Raw genomic sequence first — 15,088 nt, 5'->3', positions numbered from 1 at the left:
AAGAAAAAAAATAGTCTTTAAACACATGAAAAAAACGCTCTTAGAAATTAGAAAAGCAACTTAAAATCATACACCTATTAGATTGGCAAACATTCAAAAGTCAGACATCCCAGATGAGAGAAACACAGGCAGAGGCACAACATGGTATGACTACATATACGGAGGATAAGTTGTCATAGGCATCAGAATTATATTTATAGCATTGGACCCACCAATCCCACTTCTGGAACTAAACAGATTTTGAAAACCATGTGATTGCAGGATGTTTGATAAGAGCAAAATACTGGAAGAAACTGGAGAGGATATTGGTAGGGACAAATTAAATCACTTATACTATAGTCACAGAACAGAATTCCAAGTAGCTGTTGGAGAGAGAGTGTTAGAATGAAAGCAGGACCCATAGATCTCTAGATTATACTGCCAAGTTCAAACAGCAAAGAGCAGATTCTTGTATAGAACCTGCTACCTCTTGTGTAAGAAGAAAGAATACATATGTCTACACAAAATTAACATAAAAATAATTTTAAGAAATAAAAGCGATTACTTAAAAGGGATAGGAAAGAATAAAGAGTTGGGAGCAATATATTTCAAATGTATAATTTTTATCATTGAACCAAGTGAATGCATTATCTCTGAAGACATAGCTAAAATACTTTTTAAAATGTCAAAAAAGCCGTAACCAGTTTGGCTCAGCGGATAGAGCGTCGGCCTGTGGACTGAAGGGCCCCAGGTTCGATTCTGGTCAAGGGCATGTACCTTGGTTGTGGGCACATCCCCAGTGGGGGGTGTGCAGGAGGCAGCTGATCAATGTTTCTCTCTCATCAATGTTTCTAACTCTCTATCCCTCTCCCTTCCTCTCTGTAAAAAATCAATAAAATATATTTAAAAAAATAAAATAAAATGTCAAAAAAAAAAAATCCACTCATATACCTATGCTTTAGGTGGTGATTTAATCTATAAAAGAGTTGAGGGTCTCCTTACCTTTGCTTCAGGTTTCCTACCAGTAGAGGCACAATCCTGAAGACTAAGATTCCTGACTGCTCTTCATCTCAGGGGAAGAAAAAATTCTGAATGGTAGATTTCCCTGTATTTGTGGGCGTCTATCTGACTGCAGAGCATACACATGCTGATGTGATCATCCACTCCTCAAAATCAAGTTTTGGAGCGGCAAGCCCCTTTGTGGCAAGGCCTGTGAGTGTCCTAGGCTGCTCAGGATGGGGTGGGCAAGCTAATCTAACTTTGAGGTTCATTACTAGCAGACTCTTATTGTTCAATATGTTAGCAGTTTTCCAAATGTAGATATTTTGATTTCCATCTACCTGACCAATTTCTCTCTCAATTTTCAATTTCTGTTGAGGAAGAAAAAAAAGGTCTCCTTCAAATTTCCTACAAGGAAAATTCCCTCCCAAGAACCTGTCAGAAATTTGAACAAAAATTGGGCCATTGTCTGCACTATAACTGGAAATCTGAATACCCATTAGCAGAACACACTCTAAGCTTTTTGAAGCCATTTAAGAAGATACTACAAAGTCATTACAGATTGTTCTCAAAAACATTTTAATAACATGGGGAAAATATCATGGTATCACACTGAGTAAAAAAAGCAGATTATATAGCTTGATATACAATATGACTCAGTTAATACAATATAGCTTATATCTATATCAAGAAAGAACTGCAAGGAAATAAAAATGTTTATAGTAGCAAAATTTATGTGATAACATTATGGATAATTTGGGTTTTCGTATTTTATATTTGCTTGCATTTTCTAAATGTTTTATAATAAAATTGTATCATTTTGATAGAAAACATATTTAAGAAAAAGATGGAGGCATTTAAAAAGGGAAAAGAAGCCAGCCTGACATGAATGCAGCCATGCTCTAAAAAAATCCACATGTGAAAATATTTTTTAAATATATGCCAGCAATTAACAAGTGGGATTTAAAATTAAAACCACAAGACCATTTCTAATAGCAGCCCCAAAAATATTTAGGTATAAATGTAACAAAATATGTACAAGATCTATATGAGGAAAACCTCTGATAAATCCAAGAACTAAATAATTGCAGAGATATTCCATGTTCATGGGTAGGAAGACTCAAATGTCAGTTCTTCCCAACTCGATCTGTAAATCCAATGCAATCCCAATAAAAATCACAGCAAGTCATTTTGTGAACATCAACAAAATGGATCTAAAGTTTACATGGAGAAGCACAAGACTCAGAATAGCCAGCAATACTGAAGGAGAAGGGCAAAGTCAGGAGACTGAAACTACCCGACTCCAAGACTTACTATAAGTTAGAGGAATTAAGACAGTGTGGTACTGATGACAGAGAAGACAGAGCAACAGAAAGCCCAGGAGAGTTACATACATGGAGCAACCATTGTCTTTCAACAAAGGTGATACAACAATTGGACATTCACATGCAAAAAATTGAAACTAGGCACAGGCCTTCACAAAAACTTAACTCAAAATGGCTCACAGACCTAAATGTAAAATGAAAAACTATAAAACTTCCAGAATATAACAGAGGGGGAAAATCTAGATGATCTTGGACATAGTGATAACAACACCAAAAGCACAAGACATGAAATGAAAAAAAGAATTGACAAGCTGAACTTCACTATAATTAAAAACTTCTGGTCTGTGAAAGACAGTACCAGGAGAATGAGAAGACATTCCCTGGCTACAGTGGCTTGCTGGTTAGAGCGTAGGCCTGCACACCGAAGGGTCTCGGGTTCGATTACTGGTCAAGGGCACATACCTGGGTTGCAGGTTCGATCCCCAGCCCCTGGTCAGAGTGTGAGCCGGAGGTAAACAATTGATGTGTGATATGTCTCTTTCACATCGATGTTTTTCTCTCTCTCCTCTCCTTTCTCTCTCTCCCCTCCCCACTCCTTTCCACTCTCTTTGAAAATTAATGGGGCAAAATATCATCGGGTAAGGATGAGAGTGTGAGAGAGAGAGAGAGAGAGAGAGAGAGAGAGAGAGAGAGAGAGAGAGAGAGAATATGAATAAATGAGAAGATTGGGTGAAAATATTTGCAAAAGACATATCTTCATAAAGGACTGATATCCAAATATACAAAGAACTCATAAAGCTCAGCAATAAGAAAAAGAACAATCCAATTAGAAAGTGGGGGGGAAACTAAACAGATACCTCAAAAAAACATATAGATGGCAAAGGATGCTCCACATCATATGTCATTAGAGAAAAGCAAATAAAAACAGTAAGATACCACTACAGACCAATTAGAATGGCCAAAATCCAGAACAATAACAAAACCAAATACTGACAAGGATGTGGACTAACAGGAACAGTCACTCATTGTTGGGGGGAAATGAAATGGTACAGCCCTTGGAAGTTTGGCAGTTTCTTACAACAAAACTATACAAACGTTTACCTTATGATCCAGCAATCACACTCCTTGATATGTATCCAAAGGAGTAAAAGTTATGTCCACACAAAGACCTGCACAGGATGTTTACAGCATAATTGCCAACACTTGGAAGCAACCAAGATGTCCTTCAGTAGGTAAATGGATAAATAAATGGTGTCACATCAAGACAATGGAATATTACTTGGTGCCAAAAAGAAATGAGTTATCAAGCCATGAAAAGACATGTAGAAATCTTTAATACAATTACTAAGTGAAAGAAGTCAATCAGGAAAGGCTACATACTATGATTCCAACCAAAAGACATCCATAAAAAGCAAAACTATAGAGACAATGAAAACATCAGTGGTTGCCTGGGACTAGGGAGAGATGAATAGGCAGAGCACAGAGGAGTTTTAGGGCAGTGAAACTACTCTGTACAATACTATATTAATTAATACATTTCATGCATTTGTCAAAACCCATAGAATGTACATCACCAAGAGTGAACCCTAATGAAAATATGGTTTTGGGTGATTCTGATGTGTCAATTTAGGTCCGTCTGTTGTAACAAATGCACCACTCTGGTGTGAGATGTTGACAGCAGGGGGAAACTTTGTGTATGGGACAGGAAGTAGACAGGAACTCTATTATTTTCTGCTCAATTTTGCTGTAAACCTAAAATCCTATCTAATAAAAGAGAAACATGGTAATTGGCGTACGACTGCTACCCTTCCCATTGGCTAATCAGGGCGATATGCAAATTAACTGCCAGCCAAGATGGCAGCCGGCAGCCAGGCAGCTTGAAAGTAACATGAGGCTTGCTTGCTTCAGTGACGGAGGACTCCAACGCTCCCCACCTGCCGCTGCAGGCCTCTGAGCTGGCAGTTTGAAGCATAGTTACAAAAATAGAAGCTAAACAAAACCCCAGAAACCAGCTTTCAGCTAGCCGGGATCTCAGACCTGGAGTTGATACAGAGTTTCGATTGTAGAACCTAAACAAACCAGATACCTGCTTTCAGGAGCGGAGGCCTAAGAGCTGGAGCCTCAGAGCTAAAGCTGGCTCAGAATAAAAAAAAAAAAAGAAAAAGAAAAAAAGGAGCAGTTGGGAGCTTCAGTCCCAGCCTGAAAACAGCCCTCAGCCCCTCACCCAGACTGGCCAGGCACCCCAGTGGGGACCCCCACCCTGAAGGGTGTGTAACCAGCTGCAAACAGCCATCATCCCCTCATCCAGGCTGGCCAGGCACCCCAGTGGGGACCCCCACCCTGATCCGGGACACCCTTCAGGGCAAACCAGCCAGCCCCCACCCATGCACCAGGCCTCTATTCTATATAGTAAAAGGGTAATATGCCTCCCGGCACCGGGATAGGCATGACAGGAGGCAGTGCCCAAACCCCCTGATCGCCCTGTGGCTCTGTGTGTGACAGGGGGCGGGGCCACAACCTCCCTATCGGCCCTGCTCTGTTCCTGACAGGGGAAGGCGCCCCAACCCCCTGATCGGCCCTGCTCTGTGCCTGATAGGGGGGAGCTCCCCAACCTCCTGATCGCCCTGCGGCTCTGTGTGTGACAGGGTGCGGCGCCCCAACCCCCCACCCCATGGGCCCTGCTCTGTGTGTGACAGGGGGGAGCTCCCCAACCCCCTGATTGACCCTGCTCTGTGCGTGACAGGGGGGAGCTCCCCAACCCCCTGATTGACCCTGCTCTGTGCGTGACAGGGGGGAGCTCCCCAACCCCCTGATCGGCCCTGCTCTGTGCGTGACAGGGGGTGGCACCGCAACCTCCCCATCGACCCTGCCTTGAGTGTGACAGGGGGCAGTGCCCCAACCCCCCAATCGGCCCTACCCTGAGTGTGACTGAGGGTGGCATCGCAACCTCCCAATCCGCTCTGCTCTGTGCATGACAGGGGGTGGCGCCCCAATTCCCCAATCGGCCCTGCTCTGAGCCCGACCAGGGGCTGCACCTAGGGATTGGGCCTGCCCTCTGCCACCCAGGAGCAGGCCTAAGCCAGCAGGTCGTTATCTCCCGAGGGATCCCAGACTGCGATAGGGCACAGGCCGGACTGAGGGACCCCCCCTCCCCCCCGAGTGCACAAATTTTTGTGCACCGGGCCTCTAGTAGCTCTATAAAATAGTCTTTTTAAAAGGAAAAAAAATCAACTGTCAATTAAAATACAGAAACTTTTAGTAATAAGCACTAGTTTTAAAGTCTGTGATAGATCATTTTCTGAAGATCATTTTGGTCTGTTATAGTCTGCCAGAGAATTCCCTGTGAAGATGAACATCATGGGCACATTATTTGAGCTTTGGATATAGCCATCAAAAGTGTTGGACCTGTTCAGCAGAATTACAGGCGGTTTCCCTCAGTCCTGCCCACCCAGCTGGAAAGGATAAGGTCAGTCCTCACACACTGCTCAACAGAACACACCCAATCCTCTCATGTGATCTTGTTCTCCCTGACAGAGGAACAAGTTTTCTTTTAGTTCCTACTAAGGTATCAGTTACTGCCCAGAGAGAATAAGGCTTAAATACAAAGAAATAAGGTTCTATTAGCAGGAATTTTTATCAAGCAAGGGCCAATGGGAGAGATATTAGGGGGCAGGCCACCTCCACCTGCCTCTCATATCAGTGTGATAACCCAGTCTACCAGCACACCTCAGCCTCACCGATGTTCCCACAAAGAACCATTGACTCTCTGAATCCAAATCATCTTTGTTCTTAGGCAACATTTTTCTCTTTAGAGTGTAATGAGGAACAGAGTTTGTCACCTCAAAATATGCCTCTTTGGGATTTGATTATTTTAAGCTGGTTCTTTTTAAGAAATAAAAAACTCTGGAAAAATCTTTGACCTTCCCCCCTAACTACCTAAAAGAATTTTGACAAAGGAAGAACTTTTTCCAGAAAGGGAGTTATCGTCACAGACAACTATGTTTTAGTATGAACTAGGTGTTATCACACAGGAGGAACCTAGCAAAGCCCATTTGACCAAAGTCCTCTGTTTCCACTGTTTCAAGATAATCAATATACATTTATCTCTCTGTGAACAGCCTTACTTCCTCCTCCTTAATTCTGAATAACATACACACTTCAGTTTCCCTAAATATCTAGACTTTTCATGGTATGTGAATTCCCCATATGCACGTATTAAAATTTGATTTTCTCCTTTAAATCTCCTATGTGTCATTTGAATTATAGAAGGGTAGAAGGAACAGGTGCATACCAAGCATGTTCCTGCCTTAGGATCTCTGTATGCTATTCCCTCTGTTGAAAATACACTCTTTTAAATAACCACATGGTTTGTTCCCTCACATGAAAAAAGATTACCACTGTTAAGGAGAAAAACCACAGGCCCAACATGGGGTCATCTGTGCTAAAGCCCATGACACCAAACCTAGACTTAATATCTGACCTAAATGCAGTTCAACCTTCTCCATGAATGTAATCTTAAGTGGTCAATCTGAAATTTCCTAGTGAGTACCAATGACTTGTCATGTGGGCCCTCTCCACCCTCCCCAGGCCTAAAGGAAGCTGAGGCAATCTGTCAGACAAGACTAACTCCACCCAAAGGAACATAACCTTGCCTGAAACAATCCTTTCTTTTCTTTTGCTAATAACATTCTTGCCCTGCCCAGTTCTGCCTATAAAAGCCTTTCAGATTGTACAGCTTTTGGGACTTCTCTCTACCTGCTAGATGAAATGCTGTCTGATTCAGGGATTGCTTAACAAAGCCAATTAGATCTTCAAATTGACTCGATTGAATTTAATACCACTGAGATAGTTTTGACTCCTTTGATTACCCAAGGTCTTCATATTTTTCTTACATCTTTGGGTCTCATTGGTCAGTGACAGACAATCATAATATTAGAGTTATAAGGGACCTCAGACACCACTTACTATATGAATTACCTTAGAAGCTCTTTGTGGTTTTTGTTTGTGTGTGTGTGTGTGTGTGTGGTTTTGTTTTGTTTGTTTTTTGTTTTTGTTTTTATCAACAAAGCTTCACAGGCTCCACCTCCAGGAATCTGCTCCAATGGATCTGAATTCATTCAAATATTTGGGGATCACTGACCCAATCTACCACTTTTGTTTTGTTTATATTTTTTAGTAGAGAAAATAGAAACACAGATCCATGAGGGAATGTTTCCAAAGACACAGTGAGTTGAAGGCAAAGATGAGCTCTCAGATCAATGACCTCATGAAGGTAGAAAGGGTCCCTAGATCAAAGGTGCTCCTACCATAACTGGTACTACAGTCTAGGGCAGTGATGGCGAACCTTTTGAGCTCGGTGTGTCAGCATTTTGAAAAACCCTAACTTAACTCTGGTGCCGTGTTACATATAGAAATGTTTTGATATTTGCAACCATAGTAAAACAAAGACTTATATTTTTGATATTTATTTTATATATTTAAATGCCATTTAACAAAGACAAATCAACCAAAAAAATGAGTTCGCGTGTCACCTCTGACACGTGTGTCATAGGTTCGCCATCACTGGTCTAGGGTCTCATTTGTGAGAGTTGAATTAAAAAAAAAATCAGTAAGTGGAAAAACTATCGTGGCTTTATTAAGTTCTTTGTTTATTGGCCTTTGGGCAGGGTAAGACACAAAAGTAAAAGAAAATGGCATAGTGAGAAAAAAGACAGGATTTTAATTTACATCTCTTCTGTAAAGACCTGAGAATAGGTGGGTTTTTTTTTTTAATCTTTCTAAATTGGTAAGAGGACTGAACTCTTCAATGTATAAACATTAGTGGATGGAGGGTATCTGATAACCAACATTTCATATAAACTTCGATCCCGTAAGAAGGGAAGAGAGTTGCCAGGAACCCTGGTTTTTCTAGAGTCCGCAGGCTGGATTCCCTGTGACTGGCAGTTTAACTGTAATCTTATATGGGGTCATAGGATATTACTGCGCCCACCAATTCCCACGAGGGCTTGCTACATCATTGTTCAGGAGTTACTCAGCTTTTGTTACTGTACCAATAAAAGGATAAGGCTAAGCCGGAGTCTGACTCACAACAGAAGTCATAACAGGAGCACCAGGAATTGTGGATTAGTTCAATGAGTATTCTAGTTCAGCATCCAGCTGAGCTCAAACTTGAGGGAAAAATGCTTCCATGAGGCCCAGTGGCTGGCCTGCAGACCCAGTGGTTGGAGTAATCTTGTCTTCTGTCTGGAACACTGTCATTCTGGAAACAATTAGTTATAGTGACTAATAACAAGGACTTTACCCTGTTATGTCATCAATACTTAAAATAAGACCCAGATAAAAGTTTATGTCAGTTGTCAGTTCCTATGAAGTGAGTTCATATTCACTTCAAAACTCTGTAGTAAGACTGCTCTGATTCATTCCTAAGAAGACATGTTGCTTCAGAGGGAAAAGATAAATGTTTGTTTAAACCTAAATCACACCTGACTTTGCAACAATACTAAGTCACCCCTGCATTCCTTCACTCATTCACTCAGTCATGCTCAAATTACACCTCTGAATCCCTGACGGAAATCAACTGAGAGAAATAAACGTTTTTAACTGGCCAAAGAAAATTCCTCATGGCCCCTAAAATCAGAGAAAAGGGAAGGCGTGCAGGAAGGGTAGGAGAACTTGTGACAGCAATACGCAATGCATCTGAAAGAGTCACGCCCGGCAATTTACAACCTTCCTGTGAAGCTTGTCAGGAAGCACAAGACCATCAGCTGACCAGGGTTTGCTGCTTCTCTCTGCTCACTTCATTTAACCTGTCCAACAGCTACATTTTCTAGGTAGTATCAGAGCAGAAAGGTTTTCACACAGTGTTTCTAAGTGAAAAACACGATGAGAAAACTCTCTCCCCACTTCTACAACTTGCTTCAGACTTTAATAGCCCTTTACTAAAATCTTCAGAATTCTTTGGTCTGTTGCCTTTACACATCTCTAAATCAGTGACTATTTTTGTTTCCTAGTCAGTAATCCTAACTACTATAAATAAAGACTAGTAGTAAAATCATGTTCAGTTCATTTCTGTGAAGTAGTTCACTAGGGGAAAACAGACCCTAGTTTCCGTACTTATTTTCTTGGTAAGCAACTACAGCTTTATCTACAGCTCTTCCTTCCTTCCTCCCTCCCTCCCTCCCTCCCTTCCTTCCTTCCTTCCTTCCTTCCTTCCTCCCTCCCTCCCTCCCTCTTTCTCTCTCTTCTTTCTTTCTTTCTTTCTTTCTTTCTTTCTTTCTTTCTTTCTTTCTTTCTTTTCTATCTTTTTTCTTTCTTTCTTTCTTTCTTTCTTTCTTTCTTTCTTTCTTTCTTTCTTTTCTATCTTTCTTCTTTCTTTCTTTCTTTCTTTCTTTTTCTTTCTCCTCCTCCTCCTCCTCCTCCTCCTCCTCCTCCTCCTCCTTCTTTCTTTCTCTCTCTCTCTCTCTCTCTCTCTCTCTCTCTCTCTCTCTCTCTCTGTAGAATTAGTTCATCCAAATTGTAGAGAAGTTGGATATTTACATGAATTAATTCTTCTACTCCTTCCAGCCTGGTGATTCCAAAACAGTACAAAGAATCTCTTCTGAATCCCTTTTCAAGATATGAAACTTAAAGCACAGTTGACTCTGAAGTGCTTTGTTTCAGTTCCTCTAGTCTAAGTGTGTGTACGGTATACTTGCAAAGGCAAGGTTATGTCAGATTTCTCCTGCCATCGGAGAAACAATGATCATAGATAAGCTTGGCAAATACTCCCACAATCTTCTTATACACAGCCCTGTATATGTATCTAGTTTGTTGGGAAAGTTTTAAAAATCAAGTTATTAGCAGCTTTGCAAGTTGACATTTTTAAGAAAGAAGACTAGAAGCGATTATTTGAACACTGCACAATATACCTAGTATCAGATTTCAGAGTTATGAGATCTGAATTGTTTTAGCAAGAAATTTTTTATTGACAAACCATTTAAGATGTCTCATCAAACTCCTTAGGTTTTTGTTCATTGTTATTTTGTGAACAAAATTGAACCCCCATAGCTGTCATTCTAGAGAATAATGAGGATGGAAGTAAAGATACAGAGGACAAATTTCTTTCCTGAATTGTTTCATTCCACATAAACCATAACTGGGAAGATTAAAATGTCTCCTCCTGCACTGAACTGTGTCAGTTTTACACTGCGGCTGACTACTAGCTATCCAACACAACTCCGCTGTATTTGTGGAATCTTTCTCATCAACTCTAAATAATTGGAAAATCATTAGGGGGTGTTGGTGGAAACAAACTATAGTTAACCCCTGAATAACGCAGATGCAATAAAAAATCTGCATATAACTTAAGTCAGTCTGCCACTTGCAGAATGCCCACCGTGAACTGAAAATATTGATTTAAGATACCTAAGAGCAAAGAAGGGGTTGCAAGTCATACCTAACTGCCACCTGACTTGGACAAACAGATAACTCGTGAGCACTTTGGAGCCCGATCCTTACAGGGCAAGCTCCTGTCAATAATTCACTCTACCCTTGAGACTGGCCCAAGTCCTAAATAAATCCAGGAAACCAAATACAATACTGCACATAAATACGGTTTCAAGATTGTAGAAAAGGGAACAGAAAGTGGATGAGGTCTACAAAGTCAACTGTTCTGTCTGGAGATGAATTCCAATTAATTGACAAGTATATGTCATCACTGTAGAGAATTCTAAAGAAAAATACAACACTCAGCATCAGAGAAGTAAATCTAACGAATTAAAAAAGGGAAAGAAGATAGTGGATATGAACATGTTTTATTAAGTTTAAAGTGTTGTTTAAATGAAAATTGTTAAAATCCACCAAAGAATAGTAAGTTTACTGAAAATGAGAAATTAAGTACATACCCAAAACTTGAAGTTTTGTTTAAGTAACTGGGATGGCCCTGCATATTCTTATGGGGATGCTACCTCCTTCCCTGAATATATATTTGGGAAATCTAGAACTGTGCGAATAAAAGAAATAGGAAATACAAAAGGTCCTGATGCTACATCTCCAAATCTCTGAAGAGGAAAAGTTATTTAAATCATCTGAACCAACTACATAGCTTAGCAGGTGAGAGTGAGACCCACAAAAGCTGGGGGATTCACCCAATATTACAAGGATCTTGGGCAGCAGAGCTGGGGATCAAGTGTAATCAGAACAGGGTTCAAGATCCAGATAAAATGAATGCTAATCCATTACGTTTCCTTTCACTAAGCTGTCCTTTCTTGATAAGAAACAGATACAAATAGACAGTATAAAAGTGAAGTTCTTATCTAGCACTCAAATGTATTTTCCTAATGTACCACATTATTCATTACCTTTTCCCTCTACATATTTATCTCTTTGAGTGGACAGCATGTGACCCAATACCCATAAAATGATTTCCACACTTCTCCCTAACTCTCTAACCTACTGGGTTCTTATACTGGAGTGGACTATATACCATTTTATTAAATTTCTACTAAAGAAAGACAAAGATTTTTATATGACAGAAACTATATCCTGAAAATACATTTTAAACCAATCAATAAGTATATGTATGGCTTTCCTTACTATCGATCTACATTATATTTTGGAATGAATGTAATTCTCAAAGGATTTCTTTCCTTTTCATTGATAGGGCAATAAAATTCTTTACAAAGAATGCTTTCATTAATAGCTCCTAATAAAATTAATGAATTCTTCTAAAATGAATGAAATAATCAGCCTAAAAAAATATAGCAAGTATGTTACTCTATTTAGCTAAGCGCCATTATTAAAATAGTTCATTATAATACCATCTTGGTACACAGTGAATTAAATTAAAACTTTGCTTAGGTTTTGAAATAGAATTAAAATCTCAAACCTGCTGTTGAGTTCCGTGTGATCAGTGCCCCTTCCTACCCTGGCACGTTTTCGAATCTTTGTGCAGAAAAGTGTCTTGCAAGTCCTCCCAGCACCAGAAACAGCATCACTCACGTAACTGGCTGAATCCTGCCGGCCAGGGGGCCGGTTTGTGGTCTTCGCTGTGCCGCCACACATCTCCTGAGCAGTTCAACCTCCTTCCGGTTTATCCTGACTATCAACATGGACTTGGATACAAATGTTGAAGAGCCTTTGTTGTTTGAGGGATATTCCGAAGTGACTAGCTACTCTAAATGATCACTGCACTCCCTATACAGTAGGTGAGACAAGCTACTTGGCAGCAGCCTACAAATTCCTCTTTCGAAAGTTTTTTTTTTAAGGAAAAAAAAAAAAAGGAACATTCATTTGTTACGTAAATTAAGCCCACCAATGATTTAGGAAGTCAGATGCATCCATCACGTTATAAAACATGCTCTCAGCAAACTCATTATCAACAGACAAGTCCAATTCCCACTTCCTACTTTTGTTCCTAAGCTTGTGCTCCTGTTAGCAGAAGAAAAGTCCTCAACAGGTTCAGCAGCCTGGACTGACCCACTCCATCTGTGCTCCTCGGTTGGAGATTATGCGGTAGTGAAGTATTCAGTCACAAGACCTATTCATATGGCTCTGGGCAAATGCAGTGGCTTGCCTTCAGCTGCAAGGTTGTTCTGACATTGGCCACATCACCCTCTTAATGGCTCTCATGTGAGCAAGCATCAGCTGACAGGTCTTACTCTGCAACCTTGCAAAACTCTGCCCATGGCAAGTGAAAGAGATGGTTACCCACACAGACAAATGTAAGGCTTAATGTACAGGAGATGGTTTAGGGCTGGCAGAGTAGGGACACATCCTTGCTTTAATACCAAATACATACTGTAAACTAATATATAGTAATAAGTGGGAAGCCATAAACCCTCAAAACTCTTGCACTGAGTTCTTGATTCCTGAGTATATTTATGTTGAGAAAGTCCTGACTACCAGAACCAAGAACAAAAGCTTTTCAAATTTAACTTCTGACACTAACATTCCTCATCTGTAAATTGAGAATAATGTTATAAAATATGATTTTTCTACACTACTGTGAGTTCAAGGAAAAAATTAATTTTCTTTGAGAAGTAAAGCATAGGCCCCTAAAAATACAGGTCAAATCTTGATACTAAATAAATAACTAAAGGATTGTCCCAATTCCTTTCCCTCTTCCTCATCCTTGATTTTGGCTGAAGAAAATATTAACAGAGTCCTAATATCTGATGAACACTTGCCTGAGTCTTTAGTTTCAGAAGGTTTTAAATGCATCTTTACACATGGCAGCCGTATTTCACTTCACAAGTGGAAGAAAAATCTCATGATAGTGTGGTAGAGGTCTCTACTACCTTAAGACTTTATTATGTACGTGACCCTGAAGTCTTTCTATAACAAACCCCCAAAAGATCTTAAATACATCCTCCTCTGAGAAACAAAGATTACAACACACCTACAACAGCAACTGGACTGCTCTGTGGAACATGCTAAATGGATAGTGCTAAGATAAAACTACATTAGGAGAAAATGGGTTCATTTTTCCAGAAAGGAGAACACATTTTAAACTTAAAGTTTAACTGTATGGCCAGAGTGTGATCATGGGTTCTTCTCCCCCCCCCCCCCCCTTGAACTGTCTTTAAAATCACTTTGTCTTTTTTAACAGAGAATCAGAAGATCACTTATGCAAATGCTCTAACTTTTCCACTTCAGGTCGGGGCAGCTCACTGAGCAAAGGCTGAAAGTAAAGCCTTTCACCATCACCAGTGAAGCCCCAAGTCAGCATCTTCAATTCAGCTAGGGTGTACCTCATCTAGAAGCACAGGAGAAATAAAAGTATAGTTCACTGTTGATGGGGTGGGGGTCTTTAAAGATGCCACTAACTGAATTTTATAAAATATGTAGAGGAAACACTGGGGAACAACATCCCACATTTTATAAGACTGAATTTTCACTTAAAAACTTTAATCTCTAAAAGATATTTATCGAGGACTTGATGAAATGCCATGAAACCCTCTTTTAAAATACGTGCTCTGCATATACATTTACCTAGTAGTTAGCCACAAGCTTTTCAATAATTCTGATACTTTATATTTTACAAAGGCTTCAAAACTGTTATAAAAATACAAATTTTATCCCCTATCCAGATGATGCAAACATTTTAAATGATCAGAATCATAGGAGTGGAAAATGACAACATGGTTACAAAGGGTGTTTGGATGAAATAAAGATCAAACTGCACTGGGGAAAAAGTCCCTTAAACAGAAACCAAATGGCACAGAAAACCCGAAACCTCTTCTGTGTGTTTCCTTCACTCAGTCAGCCATCTTTACCTAAACACTTACTATGTGCCAGTCACTGTTTCTCCCGAAACTCAGCACACCTTTTAGCCACCATTTCCTTGGTAGAGTAAGGCTATAACTTCAGCATCTTTATAAACATGAATTGCTGGCCTTCTCCCCAGGGTTTCTAATTCAACACTTCTGGGGTGGAAGCTGAGGATTTACATTTCTAAGTTCCCCCAAAGCTGTTGCTGCTGGCCTGGGAACCACACTGGACAACCACTTCCTCAGTCACAATTCCATCTTCCCCAGGAAGCCTTCCTGGGCTGGAAGAACATCTTCTCTCTTGGATTCCTCTATAATTTTAAGCCACACTTTCAACACAACACACAACTGCTTTGCAAAAGAGTAGTGTACATGTCTTTCGATCCTAACTAGATCATAAATTCTTTGAGTATCAAAACTGGGTCTTGACATTCCTCTTGTACCTCCTACACATGGGAGATGCCCAATAGACAACTTTCTGATTGGTTTAATGCCACTGACTATTTACATTAAAATTATGACCTGCATCGATTGCAA

The 15,088-nt window shown here is 40.1% G+C and overlaps 1 protein-coding gene across 1 annotated transcript in view; it reads right to left on the bottom strand.

The window, feature by feature from the left end:
• Positions 1 to 12,359, bottom strand: part of FNIP2 (folliculin interacting protein 2) — a 91,895-nt gene extending 79,536 nt beyond the window's left edge. The window contains exon 1 of the mRNA XM_081091817.1: positions 12,169 to 12,359. Within this exon, the coding sequence (XP_080947943.1) occupies positions 12,169 to 12,344 (176 nt within the window). The 5' untranslated portion in view covers positions 12,345 to 12,359. The remainder of the gene's footprint in view (positions 1 to 12,168) is intronic.
• Between the last annotated feature and the right edge of the window lie 2,729 nt (positions 12,360 to 15,088).

This window comes from Myotis nattereri (genome assembly GCF_964212035.1).
Source record: "Myotis nattereri genome assembly, chromosome: 5".
NCBI lineage: Eukaryota > Metazoa > Chordata > Mammalia > Chiroptera > Vespertilionidae > Myotis > Myotis nattereri.
Note: the sequence above shows the minus strand (reverse complement) of the source record. Positions and strands in the feature narration are given on the sequence as shown.